We start from the raw sequence: 14,121 nt of genomic DNA, 5'->3' as shown, positions 1-14,121 counted from the left end.
GTGATGTTAAGTTTGTCTCACTGGTAGAGTTGCTTGAACCAACAGTTGGCGAAGTCGTTGAATTGCTCGAACTTCCCGCTCCGCTAATCGTACATCTAAGGATATCAGAAAGACCAAATTGAAAATTAGAGCTTGATATTGCTTTCTTTTGGATTGGAATTGAAAGACTTACCCTGGTGGAACCTCTCCCTCGCTGGTACCGGCGTCCTTAGCTTCACACATAGTCGTCGCAGCAGTTCCACTATAACTGTTGATGTCTACAGTATCACCATCTGCATGATTATAACCAGCCAAGACTTTTACACCTTTGATGTCAACATTATCAAAGACGACCGCTCTTTTGGTAGTCGTTTTACAATTACCACATGAACTGATGATGAACTCACAAGAGAATCAGATTGGATTGGATGCGATTGGATTGAAAAAAGAATGTGACTCACCGATAAGCAATGTCAACGTTACTAAAACATGCATTGTTCACATTCAAGGTCCCTCCACTAAAGTTTAAGGAAAGAAAATTAAAAAAAGTCATGACCGAATTCAAATCAGATTATACCTTGAATCATGATGCTTACCCATTAAATTGGAGAGCCTGAATGCAATCAAAATCAAAGAAGAATCTTGAGAAAGCTGTGCCAGGTATATTTCAATGAAAATCACATTGACTTACTTTGTTACCTGCGTTTGCAAATGAACAACCACTAACAGTTGCTTCACCACTTGTCATTTGAAAGTTGATAGCGTCATCACAAATTTCTACCCAATGCGAATTTTCAACTGTACAACCACCTTTGCAATGTACACCTGGGTACGCATATACGAAAAAAAATCAAGATCAGTCATCTTCATCGAGCCCGAGATGTATAGAAATAATTGATGGATTTGAAACTGAGACAACCTTAAACTTACTTTCTTGGGAAAAACCAAGTATACAATTCTTTAAAGTAGCACCTTCTTCAAGTATAAAAACGGCATCTTGATCACCTTTTTCATTATCTAAATTACAACTAGTATCGGTATGTTGATACTTTGCAAACTGACAATCAAATGTTTCTCCAGCCGCTACAGTGGTGGGAGTTGAAACAGTAATCGTTTTCGAGATTGAAGGAACATTACAGTCGCTAGTAAGATCAGGATTATACTTGGAAGCATCTAAACCATCTGGTGCATTTGGGATCACTTTTGCTTTTCTCTTTGTTAAGAAGCCACGATGGTTTTGGTTTGAGTTATGATGGTATGGAAGTCCTGCTTCCAAGTAACTTAAGAATGAAAGCACACTGAGTAAAAAGACAACAGTTTGTTTCATTTTGAATGAGACTTGGGCGTGCTAATAAATTAAATTGAATGAGCTCAAGAGTGAAGGATTATAAGATAATCAAAGGAGAAAGTTTTAAGGAAGACGACTGATTCAAGTTGTAAAGTGCTCTGAGGAATTATTACTTCCCCGCTGAATTGATTGCATCTTTATACCTTTTGATTTCACTCCTCCAAGCCTCCTTGACCATTCCAGCTGCAGAAAGAGGCTACTCTACTCACATCATGATCAACGGTCCCTTGCCGAGAAGAACTGCGCTGCGGAACAACACCTTTCGGAAGTGTCATCATCATCCTGCTCAGATGACTTGATGATCATCGATTTTACATGCGAGAAGATCGAGATGAATGGTTGAAGTAGAGAGAAGCTAAGGAGTACGAACTTTGGCGAAGAAGATCAAAGTGGACAGATTGCAAGTTGGATATCTTTGAGATTAGAAATTGTAACTCTCGCAGTTGTTGTTCATTTTCGTTTCATTTGATAAATCAAGAATCAAGTCTTTCATCTCGGGACGCTGATGGACATCGCTCTTCTCGCCTCAATGGTGCTCAAAATCAATCAGATCATCATCATCATCATCACGTTTGCTCGACTCATTTGAAGCATTCAAAACTCTTTTCTTATCCTCATTTCAAATCTAAGATGAACATCCTCACAAAAAGCAGTCAGAAGTTCGGATGATAATTGTAGCATCTTTTGAAAAGAAGCCCAACACAGAACAAGAAGCTCACTCCGATAGATACATACGTACCAAAAAAATCAGTCTAAAAATATCATTGCATATGACACTTCCATAAGAATATACGACCATTCATTTGTCTAATTTCTTTCAAACTTGATTCTGTAGGACTTGGTGCTCAGCTTTTCAACATCTTCAGCAATAAAATGAACAGCTTTCAAACCCCTATCTGAACATCTCTACAAAAAATAGTCAAAAGTTCGTATGAGAACTGTATGAAGGATCTTTTGAAAAGAACTTAAGCTGCACACAGAACAAGAAGCTTACTCCGATAGATACGTAACAAAAAATCAGTCTCAAAAAATCATTCATTGCATATGGCACTTCCATAAGAATTAAATTTAGGCCCACTCATTCGCCATTTCTTTCAAACTTGAGTCTGTAAGTCTTGGTGCTCAGCTTTTCAAATACCTCTAGCAAAGTCCCGGTACCAAGCAGTTGGTTGACCTATATAATAAGGACCAGGCGCGGAAGTGAGGTCGTCGTCGTGAGAGAAGTATCGTTAGTAGGCTCGTTTTAATCGGGTTTTAGAGCTATCTTTTCAAAAGTGGCTTAAAAAGCGTTTTCAAACGTCGTTTAGGCGAGTTAAACGATTTTTTATCGTTGAGCCTCCCATGGTTTCAGTGAGGCTCGTGATCAAGCACGCATCTACTATGGGGCTTTGATGTTACTCGCTTTTTTAATCCAGTTGCTCATCGCTCAATTGCAACGACTTCGTGAGGTCCAATTTTAGGATCTCAAGAATTCGTTGCGACTTGACGATTTTCGAGGCTAACATTTAGGTTTCGGCACTTGTGGAAGTGATTTAACCTGTGCATCTTTCCCTCAAGGACGATTTGCACAGGGTTCGAAAGCTCAAATGAGAAATAAAATGCATGGGTTTTGGAAGCACATTCATCAGAGGCAAGTGGATTTCTGTGAAAGGTACATATGGAATAGGATTCAACTATTTTGAGCCCGGTTGAAAATAACCCGTAGCCCCCTTTTTTTGGGGTATTACCCGAGATACCCGCAAAAACCCGAAGCTCCTTCGACAAATTTAGCCTGAGTCGGACTCCACGGGCTACTTGTTTGGGCTCGAAAACACTTCGCAGCCCATCATTTTAAATTTCATGCCCTACTCCCCATCTTTGGGCTACAAAATCAACGTAAACTCCAAAAGAGCACGTCAACTATTACGAAAGGGCTCCACAGAACACCTGCGCCCGGACCGGCCCCTATATGTCCTATATGCACAGGCCATATGGCCATGGAGGATACAAAGGTCAAGGTAACCCTCTTTCTTGGACATCCCTGTTCCCTTCTTCCTTCGTCCGACCTTTTAAGTTTCCTTTTCACAATTCAATCTCAATTCAAACAACTCAACTACCCCTACCTACCATTTAATTACCCACACACACAAGCCCCACACTTGTTAATTGAACCTCCGTATCGTGTCATGTCCGCGCCAACCCCACACTCACTAATAAACACCTCCAAAGGTGATCAGCGTGATCAACTTTCTAAACCACTTCCTGTTCAATCGTCAACACCCACTCAACCTCAAGTTACTCCCGACCTTTATCCTCCTTCACCTAATCCTCTTTCTCTTACTTCAACTCTCACTCAACCTCATGTTACTACAAACCCTCCCTACTTTTATCCCCCTTCAAACCACCCTCACGGAGCTCAGCATGTGTATCCTGTACCTCCTAATCATCCACCTTTTCCAATGAACCCTTATCAACAATCGCCAAACCATTTTCAACCACCTCCAAACCATTACCCACCACACAACCCGTACCAGCAACTCGCTTATCCTCCACAATTTCAACAAACCTTCAACTCTTACCCAACAAATTATTATCCTCCTCATCCTTCTTCAAACACTTTTGTTACCCCTCAACCTCCTCCGAATACTTTCATTCCACAACCACCAGCTGCGAATACTTCTTATCCCCCTTACCCCCTTCCACATCAATACATGATGAACGGTGGAAATCCGACTGAAGGTCCTCTTGATGAACCAACTCCAGCTTCCCAATCCCAATCTCAAAATCCGACTTCAACGTGTACCAATACAGTGTCTATCAACTCGAGCTTACGTGAACCTACACAAAGCCAAACTACAGCTGGAGACCTTGATGTTCAATCAATCACGGACACGACAATCAATAATGTTGGGGAGGAGGATCTTGCCGAGGCCGTTGAACTTATTCAAAATGAACGTGACGCCGATTGGCCGCCCATTGGTAAGTTTCATTTTAATCTTTGTTCAAGATAATGGAGAATTAACATTATCATGTTTTGGTGTTAGGTGTCCTACCAGTTCGTTTGTTAGAAGGACCCAAGGTTGGCAAAGCGTTTATCGAACTAGAAAACGGCCTGATGTATCTCAATGCGATTGCACGCCATCAAGGCTATGCTTTGGCTATCAAGAGCCACAAAGGCAAACATCAGCGCACAGATAGAGTTTATATACGATGTTCATTAGGTCACAGGCATTCATCAGTGGCTCAGCGACGGACAACTTCTTCGAAGAAAACTGGCTGCTTATTTGAAATTTCACTTAACTATCGCTCAGGTTTAGATAGATGGCTTGTTACTCAAGACAAGAAGAACCCTAACAAATCTACTCATAATCACCCGCCATTCGACCAACCTCACAATATGGCTATCTACCGGAGATTTCCACCTGCTATTAGAGACTCAATCGATTTCATGTCTTCTGCTGGGGTTCGAGCCGGCCAGATTCGCTCTCTCCTGAAGGTCGAAACCGGATCACAGCCATTGGTCCGGGACATACACAACGCAAGATATCGCCTCAGGGATACTTGGCTGAACGGTCGAACACCAATTCAGGGTCTTTTTGATTTGATTGCGGCGTGTCATTGGGCTCATCGGACTCTCACCTCACCGGAAGGAACCCTACTCAATCTATTCTTCGCAAGCCCATCAGCAATCATCCTAACTCGAAGATTCCATACAGTCCTTAGTCTTGATTGTACTTACAAGACAAATCGTTTCAATTTACCTCCGCTACACATTGTCGGTACTACTAAAACCAATCGGTCCTTCACCGTGGCCATGTGCTTCCTCAATAGCAAAGTCAAATCGCAGTACGAATGGGCTCTTACCCAGCTCAAAGAAGTTATATTCCAGGACGAGGACCAAACTGTCACTACTCGACTCCCACAGACCTTTGCAACCGATGCTGAACCGGCCTTATTCAACGCGATTTCTTCGATTTTTCCAGACTCAGTACATATATTGTGTATTTGGCATATCAACCTTAACATAGCCAAAAATTGTAAGAGTAAATTTTCAGACGCCGAGTGGTCAGAGTTCATGAAGTTGTGGAATACATATGTTTCCTCTTCCACCCCAAGCGATTACGATATCAATCTCGCCGCGGTGACCAAAGTTGCCAGAGCTCATAATATCTTCGATTATTTGAACAGCACTTGGCTCCATCGAAGTGAAAAATTTGTCACCTTATACACGTCTCGTACCCTTCATTTTGGTAATTCTTCAACCTCACGAACCGAAGGGAGTCATTATCGAGCCAAACGATTCCTAGACGGTCGTAACAACGACTTTTTAACCTGCTTCAACTCCTTCAAGCGTTTTGAAGAGCATCAAATGAGTGAAATATCAATTTTATTAGGTATCGAAAGAACAAAGACACTTCATGATATGCCTGCGTTTTTCAAGGATCTCAAAGGAGTTGTATCACATTTCGCTCTCAAAAAGCTCAAACTTCAATATGATTTGCTTCCTGACTCACTCCAAACTCCGTGCACCAACACTTTCCGAGGCGCGTGGGGACTTCCTTGTAGCCATGAATTAGCTCAACAAAGAGATAATAAGGACTCCATCTCGCCTGATCTTATTCATACACAATGGAAACTTGCGATGGACGAACCTCCGGCGACCCACAACGGACTTATTGGAGCTGCACGTCGCAAATTCAACCGCTTGCTTGAGCTCCCTGAACATTCCCTCCGAAAACTTTTCAGCGAGGTTACCCTTTTGGAGACAAGCCGTTACTCCCTGGTTCCAATTCTCAATGCGGAGGTCAAAACTGACACTCGAGGTCGACCTCGATCAATTCATGGGAAACGGTCAGCCCCTGAAAATGACACCACCCGATGGAAATCCAATGTCGAAGTTGAAGAGGCTAGTAAGAAGCCTCGTACCTGCAAGTGTAGCTTCTGCAACGTCGGTGGCCATCGAATCACAACCTGCCCTCGTTGCCTTGCTCAATTGGCCCAATCTGACGGTGTTGTACTTACGTCGACCAGCGCAAAAGGAGCTCCCAAACACAAACAGCCAGTAGCAACCACTTCGTCAACCTCTAATGTCGATGACTTTGATATTGTACCACTGACATTATCCGACATCAAGGAAGATGAAGGAGTGCCTGGGTCCTCCGACTCCAAAAATGAAGATTCTTCACGCTCAAACCTAAGTGATCAACATGATCAATGTGAATCAGATGAGGAAAACCTGTGTCCGTTTTGTGATGAACCCCTTCCAGAGCAGCCTTCCACCAAACTCCTCGACTTGATGGCTGAACTATTGGCAAAGCCAAATATTCGCCAGGGAGTTGGACGCACTGGCGCTAAATCTCTTCCCGTATGTAATCTCGCTCAACTTCTCACTGACATTGTTTATTGACGTTTTTGTTTACTTGGTTGATTTACAGTTCATTCAGACGGTGGACTTTTGCCAGCTTCATCACGATGAGAAGGATATCATTCCACTTGGAATTAGCAACGGATGGCCGACCACAATTGATTTTGAACGATTAGAAGAGTATGTTTGATTACTCTCTAAAGTTTGAATTTACTTATCACTGACCTTGATGATCATCGTAGACGAATCAAGGGTCATACCGCGGTTCTTAGCAAAATTGTCAACAAAGTCAAAGGCTCTACCTACCTTGACGATGCAAAGAATAATTTCAAGACCAAGGGCAAATCCATTTTTCGAATTGATTTGGACAATATTGACGTTGAGATACCTGGCTAGTAAGTTAAAAGTCACCCCAAGACTCAAAGTATTTCTCACTGGGACTGATGAATACCTCTTTCAGTTACGGGTATCAAGGATTTGAGATTATCATTCAAACACTAGAGTCTATTTTCTTGAAAGACCCGTCTTCCTATAACCATCTCAATGCCAAGAAGGCCGCACCTCTCACACCCGATTTCTACCTGCGACAGGTACTCATACCAGAACTCAGTCTTTGCTTGATTGCCACCGATCTCAACTTGGAACCACGCAATCCCAAGGTACAAGCCACTTTGGAAGCTAGTCGGTCTTTTGGCTCAGCTGTATTTCCAATTGATTCACAATCTTCATTCAAATCAAATCGAAAAAACGTCGTTAAAGAATCAACAGGTGAAACAAAGGTCAATACATGTATTCAATTGCAAAAAAGTGCTGTTGTGAAACCTGAGGAACAGATCGTATTGCAGCAACTGCCCAAATTCATAATTCCTTTCATCAACTCGGTCTTCAATCCACCCGCTCAGGGCAACTGTGGCTTCTATGCCATTGCCCAAGCGCTGAACATATATAACCAGGAATCTTATGTATTAGTTTGCCATCAATTGCTTGAGGAACTTACTTTTTTTCGAAAGGACCATGAACATTTACTTTCAACTATGCACACCAGAATGAATCGGATAAGAACTCGGCAAACGCAACCATTCGCCACCGAGGTTGTTGATGATCTGGTTCATCGACTTCAACCCCAGGGACCTACGTGCACTCGGGAATTCTGGATGCGAATGCCATACCTTGGCTTCGTCATCGCAAGTACTTACAATCGTCCAGTCATCTGTTATGATCCGCTTGAAGTCAACTCATACACGTTTTTCCCTTATCGCACACTGCCCAACTCTAACAATCCTATAATCTTGGGATTCGTCAATGGTGACCATTTCGTTACTTTGGGTAGTTGTAATTGACTCGTACCTTTTCCTGAAGTGTTCAACCAGAACCACTCAGCCACATTCTCCAACATGCCGGAATGGATTAAAAAGTTCCAAGTTGAAATGGATTTGTGGGCAAAACGAAATTAGGTGGTACATTTTTGGAGCGTAGTTTTGTTTTCTCACTTTCTTTGTATTTGCTTTTGTATTGGTTTTCTATCGCTCTTTAGTCACTTTGTATTTCCCTGGTCTTCTATTATCTGTCGCTCTTTAGTAAACTACAAGTTGTATGAAGTGTCTCTTGTTCTATCTATGTAATCTCGATTTATGCGTATAAACCCCTTTATGTTATGCTATGACTTATGCTATGAACACTATTTTCAAGACTAATGATATGATATGATATGTTTAAGCTATCCATGCGCTCAGCTCCCTCAGCTGACGATCCCAAGTGGGAGTCTTTTTTGAGTCTGTCAAGAGCAGTAAAGCGAGCCTCTCAAAATGGTCACGGTAGGTAAAGTAAGTAAAGTTTAGGTTGCCCGTTTTTTTTCTTTTGTAGAATTACACTTGCCCGTTTTTGCCCTTTTTATTGAAAATCGGGCTGCAATATGGGTGTAGCCCGGTGTCCGGCCCCGGAATGGGGCTACGGATACTGATCCGCGGGCTCAAAATAGTGGAATCCATGGAATATAAGGACAGCTATAAGATTCTTTCATCCTTTCCTGCCCCCTGAGCAATAAACAGTTATCAATTGATAGATATCTAGATGCGCCTCGGTCTAGGTAAGACCGAGGCGCATCTTTTTTATCTTTGGGCTGGCGGGAGTTGAAAATGTAACAAAAAAGTTTTATAATGAGGATCTTTTTTTGCAAAAAGGACCGAGCAAACTCATGCCAAGATTTCGAGATAAGCCGTAAGTCCCTCGCTGGCGCTCGTGGCTGTATCGGCGAGGGACTTAGTTAAGTTTGCAATCCTCATGGTTTTCCACACCAACATGAGGTAAAATTTTGAAGCTCAAATTAACTTTTACTTCAACACCAAGTCGAAGTTGAAACCTCAACCTCAACATGTTATACAAGAACTTTCCTGGATCTTCATGAGTATGACTGACCACTGATCAGATTGATTTAGAAAATCTATTCAACTGATTCATTTCATATATATTCATAAATACAACCGATTCACATCACTACTTTTACTTCTTTTTGGTCATCAAGATTTTCTTCATAAACCAATCTGAAGTTAAGTTTTCTTGTTTTCCCTAATTTCCTTGAAATGTAATTCAAAAGGGGTTCTCAAAGTAGACCCGGTTTGTAAAAACCCGGTTGACCCAGTTGACTTTTTGGCTGTGATCTGTCCAAAAATGTCAACTCAATACACAAGGTTACTGCCAAAAAGCAACCGGGTCAACTGGGTTTTCTTGAAACCGGGCCAACTTTGAGAACCCCTAAAGAAAAAAATTTATATCAAAAAAAACAACCAGTTTCAAAAAGATCTCAAAGAAAAATCAAATCTGAATGACTTTTTGCCTCTATTTCTGAGATTGTAGGAGAAAGTTCTCCCTATTCTCCCCCCCCACCAAAGATCCCAAATCCAACTCATAAAAGGAAACCCCACTTAAAGAAAGAAAAAATTCAATCAATCATTGTTTTTTTATTATTAATTCCTTATGTAAGTGAGAAAAAGAAAATCCAATTCTTGATTCTCAAACCAACCACACAAACAAAACAAAAACAAATCAAGAAAAAAAAAATCAAGAAAAAGCAACAAATCAAGAAAGCAACAAATCCAAATTCAAATCCTTGAAAAAAACTTTACAAAAAAAAAAGAACATAAACCGACTTTTTGTTTTGCATTTGTATATATACCACTAATAATTATCATAATAATAAAGAGAGAATAGAAAGAAAATGGAAAAAAAAGAGAAATGAATGAAGATCAAGTAAAACGTTTTCAAAAAAAAAAGAGAAAAAATCAATGAATCACAAAAACAAACCCACAAAAACTGCAATGAACGAAAAGAAAACAAAAACAAAAACAAAAAGATCAAAACAGAGAGACAGAGAAAGGGAAAGAAAAAGAGACCAAAACCAATGTCAAAGGATTACTTATTGTTTTTCTTTCTTTCATTCATGCTTTAAACTTTTAACCAAACACACAAACATAAGCAACTGTTTGTCCATCTCGTTCCTAAAAAAAAGAAAAACCCATTTTAGAATCAAATCAAGGCAAAAACCAAACCATCCCCTACCAACCACCACCACCACCACCAAGAAAGTATCACAAGAAATAACTTACGACCATAGGTGTTAAATGAGCATAAGTAGGTTTAAGTTTAGATAACTTCTCATTAGATGAACTAAAAGTGTCAAAAAAATCCCAAAAATCCAAAATGTCAAAAATCCAAAAATTCAAAAAGTCAAGAAAAAAAATCAAAGAAACCAAAACAAAATCATATATAAACAAAAAGAAAACCAAACTTACAAAAAATACGATCTTTCAACCGCTTTAACCTGACATTCTTGACTAACGACCATCCCTCTTGAAAAAACAACCAAAAGATCAGAACTCCCTTTCCCGAAAAAAAAAAACAAAAGACTTACAATCGAATCACTTTCTTAACATGTTGTCTTAACTGTTGATTAGAATCTTTAGAAGTCGGATTCAATGACCAAAGTAATTGAACAAAATCACAATGAATCAAACTTGATTTATACGAATCTTTAGGTGTTAAACAAGGTAATCCTAAAAACAATAATAATGGTTTAGTTGCAAAGATAACTTTAAATTTCACCCCAAAAAAAAAACAAACCAAAGAAAACCCAAAATCAGTCACTTATCAAAACTGAAACAGATTATGAAAAGACACTCAGAAAAAAGTGAAATCCAAAAAAACTCACTTTCACGTGTGTCTCGTTTAAAGACTACTAATTTAGAATAAGTGGCTTCAAAGATTTTCATTTGATCATCAAGTGAACGAGGTACGTTCAAGTTGGCTTCAGCTCCCAACAAAAGTTGATTCCCAGCTTTCAATCCATTACTAGGACTAACACTACCCCCACCCCCAGCACTCCCATCGACCATGTTTTCCTTCTCCTTCTCACTCTTTCTACGAAAAAATCCCAACTTCTTACCAAACGAACCAGCGGGAGCAGGTGTAGCGACTTCTTCTTTTTTTTGAGTTTGATAATACCCAGCAGCCGAATAAACTTCCTTCTTTCCATTCAACCCTCCAGACGCTACTGATCCTCCATGAATCGTTGCTCCACTCTCGGCACATTCTTCTGTTCGATTAAAGGTTTGCATACTAGGTGAAAGTGCATATTTTCCATTCCCAAACTCATCAGATCCGTTATTGCCTACTATCACTTCAGGTGCTCCATCTGATGGATCTCCAATCAAGAATGAGAGACCCTTCTTTCCTGATAATAAACCGGTCACATTCACTTGTCCTCCAATGAAATCTATCAAAAGAGACGAGTCAATCCATGTTCTAGACTTAAAGAAAAATGGTGTGGTCGGTTCACTTACACACTAATGATCCACCAGCATCACGTAATGGCATGATACACAATAAACAATAAAAGGGCGTTCCATCTCGACGATAGCTACAAAGATCAATCATAAAAAATCAGATAAATGAGAAACACTGTAAAGAACAAAAAACAACTATCTTACTTGAGCAACAATTCAGTGCATCCTTCACCCTGATGAATATATAAAAATATGAAATCATGTTAGTTGAGTCAGATTCCTCTTTCAGTCTGATATATACACAATACTTACGTAATTCAATCCATCTCGGATTCGCTGTACACTCTGTGGAGCCGTACCAGGTCCCTAAACGAAAAAAAAAACATGATCAAGACATGAGATTCGTGATTTCCAAACAAAAAAACAGAGTGAAGAAGATGCCAACCTGGAGAAAACGACCTGTAGGGAGCCAAATTAGAGATCAGGACCCATGGTTACATCACACCAGAAAGGGAAAATAGGAAACTTACAATTCCTTCCTACAATTTGATGTTTCTCATAACCAGTCACACGAGTAAAACCTTCAGAGACTAATACGATCGGATGATCCCTATGGAGAGGCAAGAGAAGAGAAACATGAGAAGGAGAAGATCGATTATCCATCTCAGATTCAGAGAGAGGTGTTGAGACTTACCGAATACGGGGATTAGTCAAACCTATGGGCAACAAGACAGACGTGATCAGCATGAAGGAAGGATTCGAAAGACAATACAATTCATCTTGAGATCACTGAATGTCCATAAAACTCACAAAAACAATCACCTAAAAGTCAAAGTAAAAAGAAGATCAAGTCAGACTTCACTCCCCAAAAAGGTAGGAAAACCCAATCCAAAGAGAAACTCAACCAAGTCCATCACGATCTTCATCCCTAAGATTAAATTTTCCAAGTCGAACATGAGCCTGAGAAACGACTTGTTGTTTAACGAACCGTTGAAACTCATGATGATAAAGTGAGTTGAGTAAATGTTTTTGTGGTCCAAGAAATGAAACATTCAAGGAGACGATTTGACGAAGTGCCAAGAAAAGGTCTTCATTCAAATCGGGTGGTAAGGCTACTGTTCCATTCCTATTAGGCGTAAGATACATATCTATTCAACAAAAGATGTGTGAATGAGTAAGACATGCAAGTGATATGACAGATTAATAAAATCTTGGTATTGTTTTTTTTTTTCGCTGAATTTACCATGTATGCCCATAGAACCTTTCTTGACTGCAGAAATCACACGACCATAGGTACGGGTATCCAGCCACATATCCAATTTAGCCACACTCTCAGCTTTCTCATTCTTGATTAACCAAGCTCTAAACCGATGACGACCTAATGGATCATCTAATAATTCTTCAAAGACACTCTCATTTAATAATCTTCTCATCGAATAATCTAAATCTTTTGAAATTAAAGTGATAGGTAAAGAAGTTTGCATGCTTTCCACATTTCGAATTTCATTCCAATCTGGTAAATTAGGTGCCGCCGAATTAGATTTACTTATAGGACTAAAGGAAGATTCATTGGTTGGAAAGGAAGGCGTCGGTGCCCATTCTGATAAACTAAAAAAATCAAACTATGATCAGATACAAAATAGATTGAATTCAAGATCTAAAAAAAGAAAAACAGAAGTGCTCAACTTTTCGGCATATTGAGGATTTGACTTGGAAGGGAATGGTTCAGGAGAATCAGCTCGACCAGATCGATCGTCAGCAAGCGGATGGTTCTGTTCATTCGAAAGCGGATGCTGCCTAAATGGTTTTCTTTCATCTGGACTATGATGATGAGAAGTAGAAGAGACAGAAGACAGTTTAGAACGACTTGTAATCCCATTGGAAGGAGTTCGAGGAGGTGTACGAGGAGGTTGAGGAAAAACAGCTAACAGTTGATCGTTTGATCGATGATAGTTTTTGTTCAGCTCACGTGATATAGAACGTGTTGAGATTGAAGATGAAAAGGTATGATCCTGGTGTGATTGCTGTGATGGAGGATGACCATGTGCTTCTCCAATGACCGGACCAGGGTAGAGTGAAAGATGTTTTTGAGTTCGATCTTGTGAATAAGATTGAAGATGATGATGACCATCAGAATGCTTTGTATCAAGAGGACTGATAGGAGTGATCGGAGTCTCAAATTGATGATGATGAGTATTGGAAGAATGATTAGATCCATTCCTGGTAGTTCGATCAGTTTCATAAGGATTATATTGGGTTTCATGAATTGAAGCAGGAGGAGATGGACTAGGAGTAGCAGGCAAGTGATGGAGTGATCCAGATTCGTGTTTGGTTAGACTAGCCAGAGGATGTTGAGAGAGACGATGATGAGAAGACTGATTGTAAGTCATGATATGATGATGAGCAGTAGAAGATCTATCATGAGTGTTCTTGTGAGACAGTTGAGATTGATGATGAAGCAAAGATGAATCAATCGAAGGATGACTTGATAGCTGAGCCAGACTAGGAGTAAAATTAGGATCTCTGGTGATTTGAAGATTAATAAAATTTTGATCTACTACATCTGAATCTGAATTACTAGAATGATGATAATAATCCATATTTGACTTTCGATTAGAGTCCAATACACGAGGTTGAAAGCAAGAACCAAGACTGTTGTTAGATGAACTGGA

At 40.0% G+C, this 14,121-nt stretch overlaps 1 protein-coding gene across 1 annotated transcript; it reads right to left on the bottom strand.

Moving 5' to 3' along the window:
* Positions 1 to 9,652: 9,652 nt before the first annotated feature.
* MELLADRAFT_71923 (uncharacterized protein) lies at positions 9,653 to 10,724 on the bottom strand (the record flags this gene model as incomplete). The annotated part of the gene is made up of 5 exons (XM_007410190.1): positions 9,653 to 9,672; positions 9,777 to 10,165; positions 10,274 to 10,334; positions 10,460 to 10,516; positions 10,579 to 10,724. The coding sequence occupies 3 exons, from the start codon at positions 10,510 to 10,512 to the stop codon at positions 10,121 to 10,123; spliced, it is 159 nt and encodes a 52-aa protein (XP_007410252.1).
* Positions 10,725 to 14,121: the final 3,397 nt, after the last annotated feature.

This window comes from Melampsora larici-populina, assembly GCF_000204055.1.
Source record: "Melampsora larici-populina 98AG31 unplaced genomic scaffold MELLAscaffold_19, whole genome shotgun sequence".
Lineage (NCBI taxonomy): Eukaryota > Fungi > Basidiomycota > Pucciniomycetes > Pucciniales > Melampsoraceae > Melampsora > Melampsora laricis-populina.
Note: the sequence above shows the minus strand (reverse complement) of the source record. Positions and strands in the feature narration are given on the sequence as shown.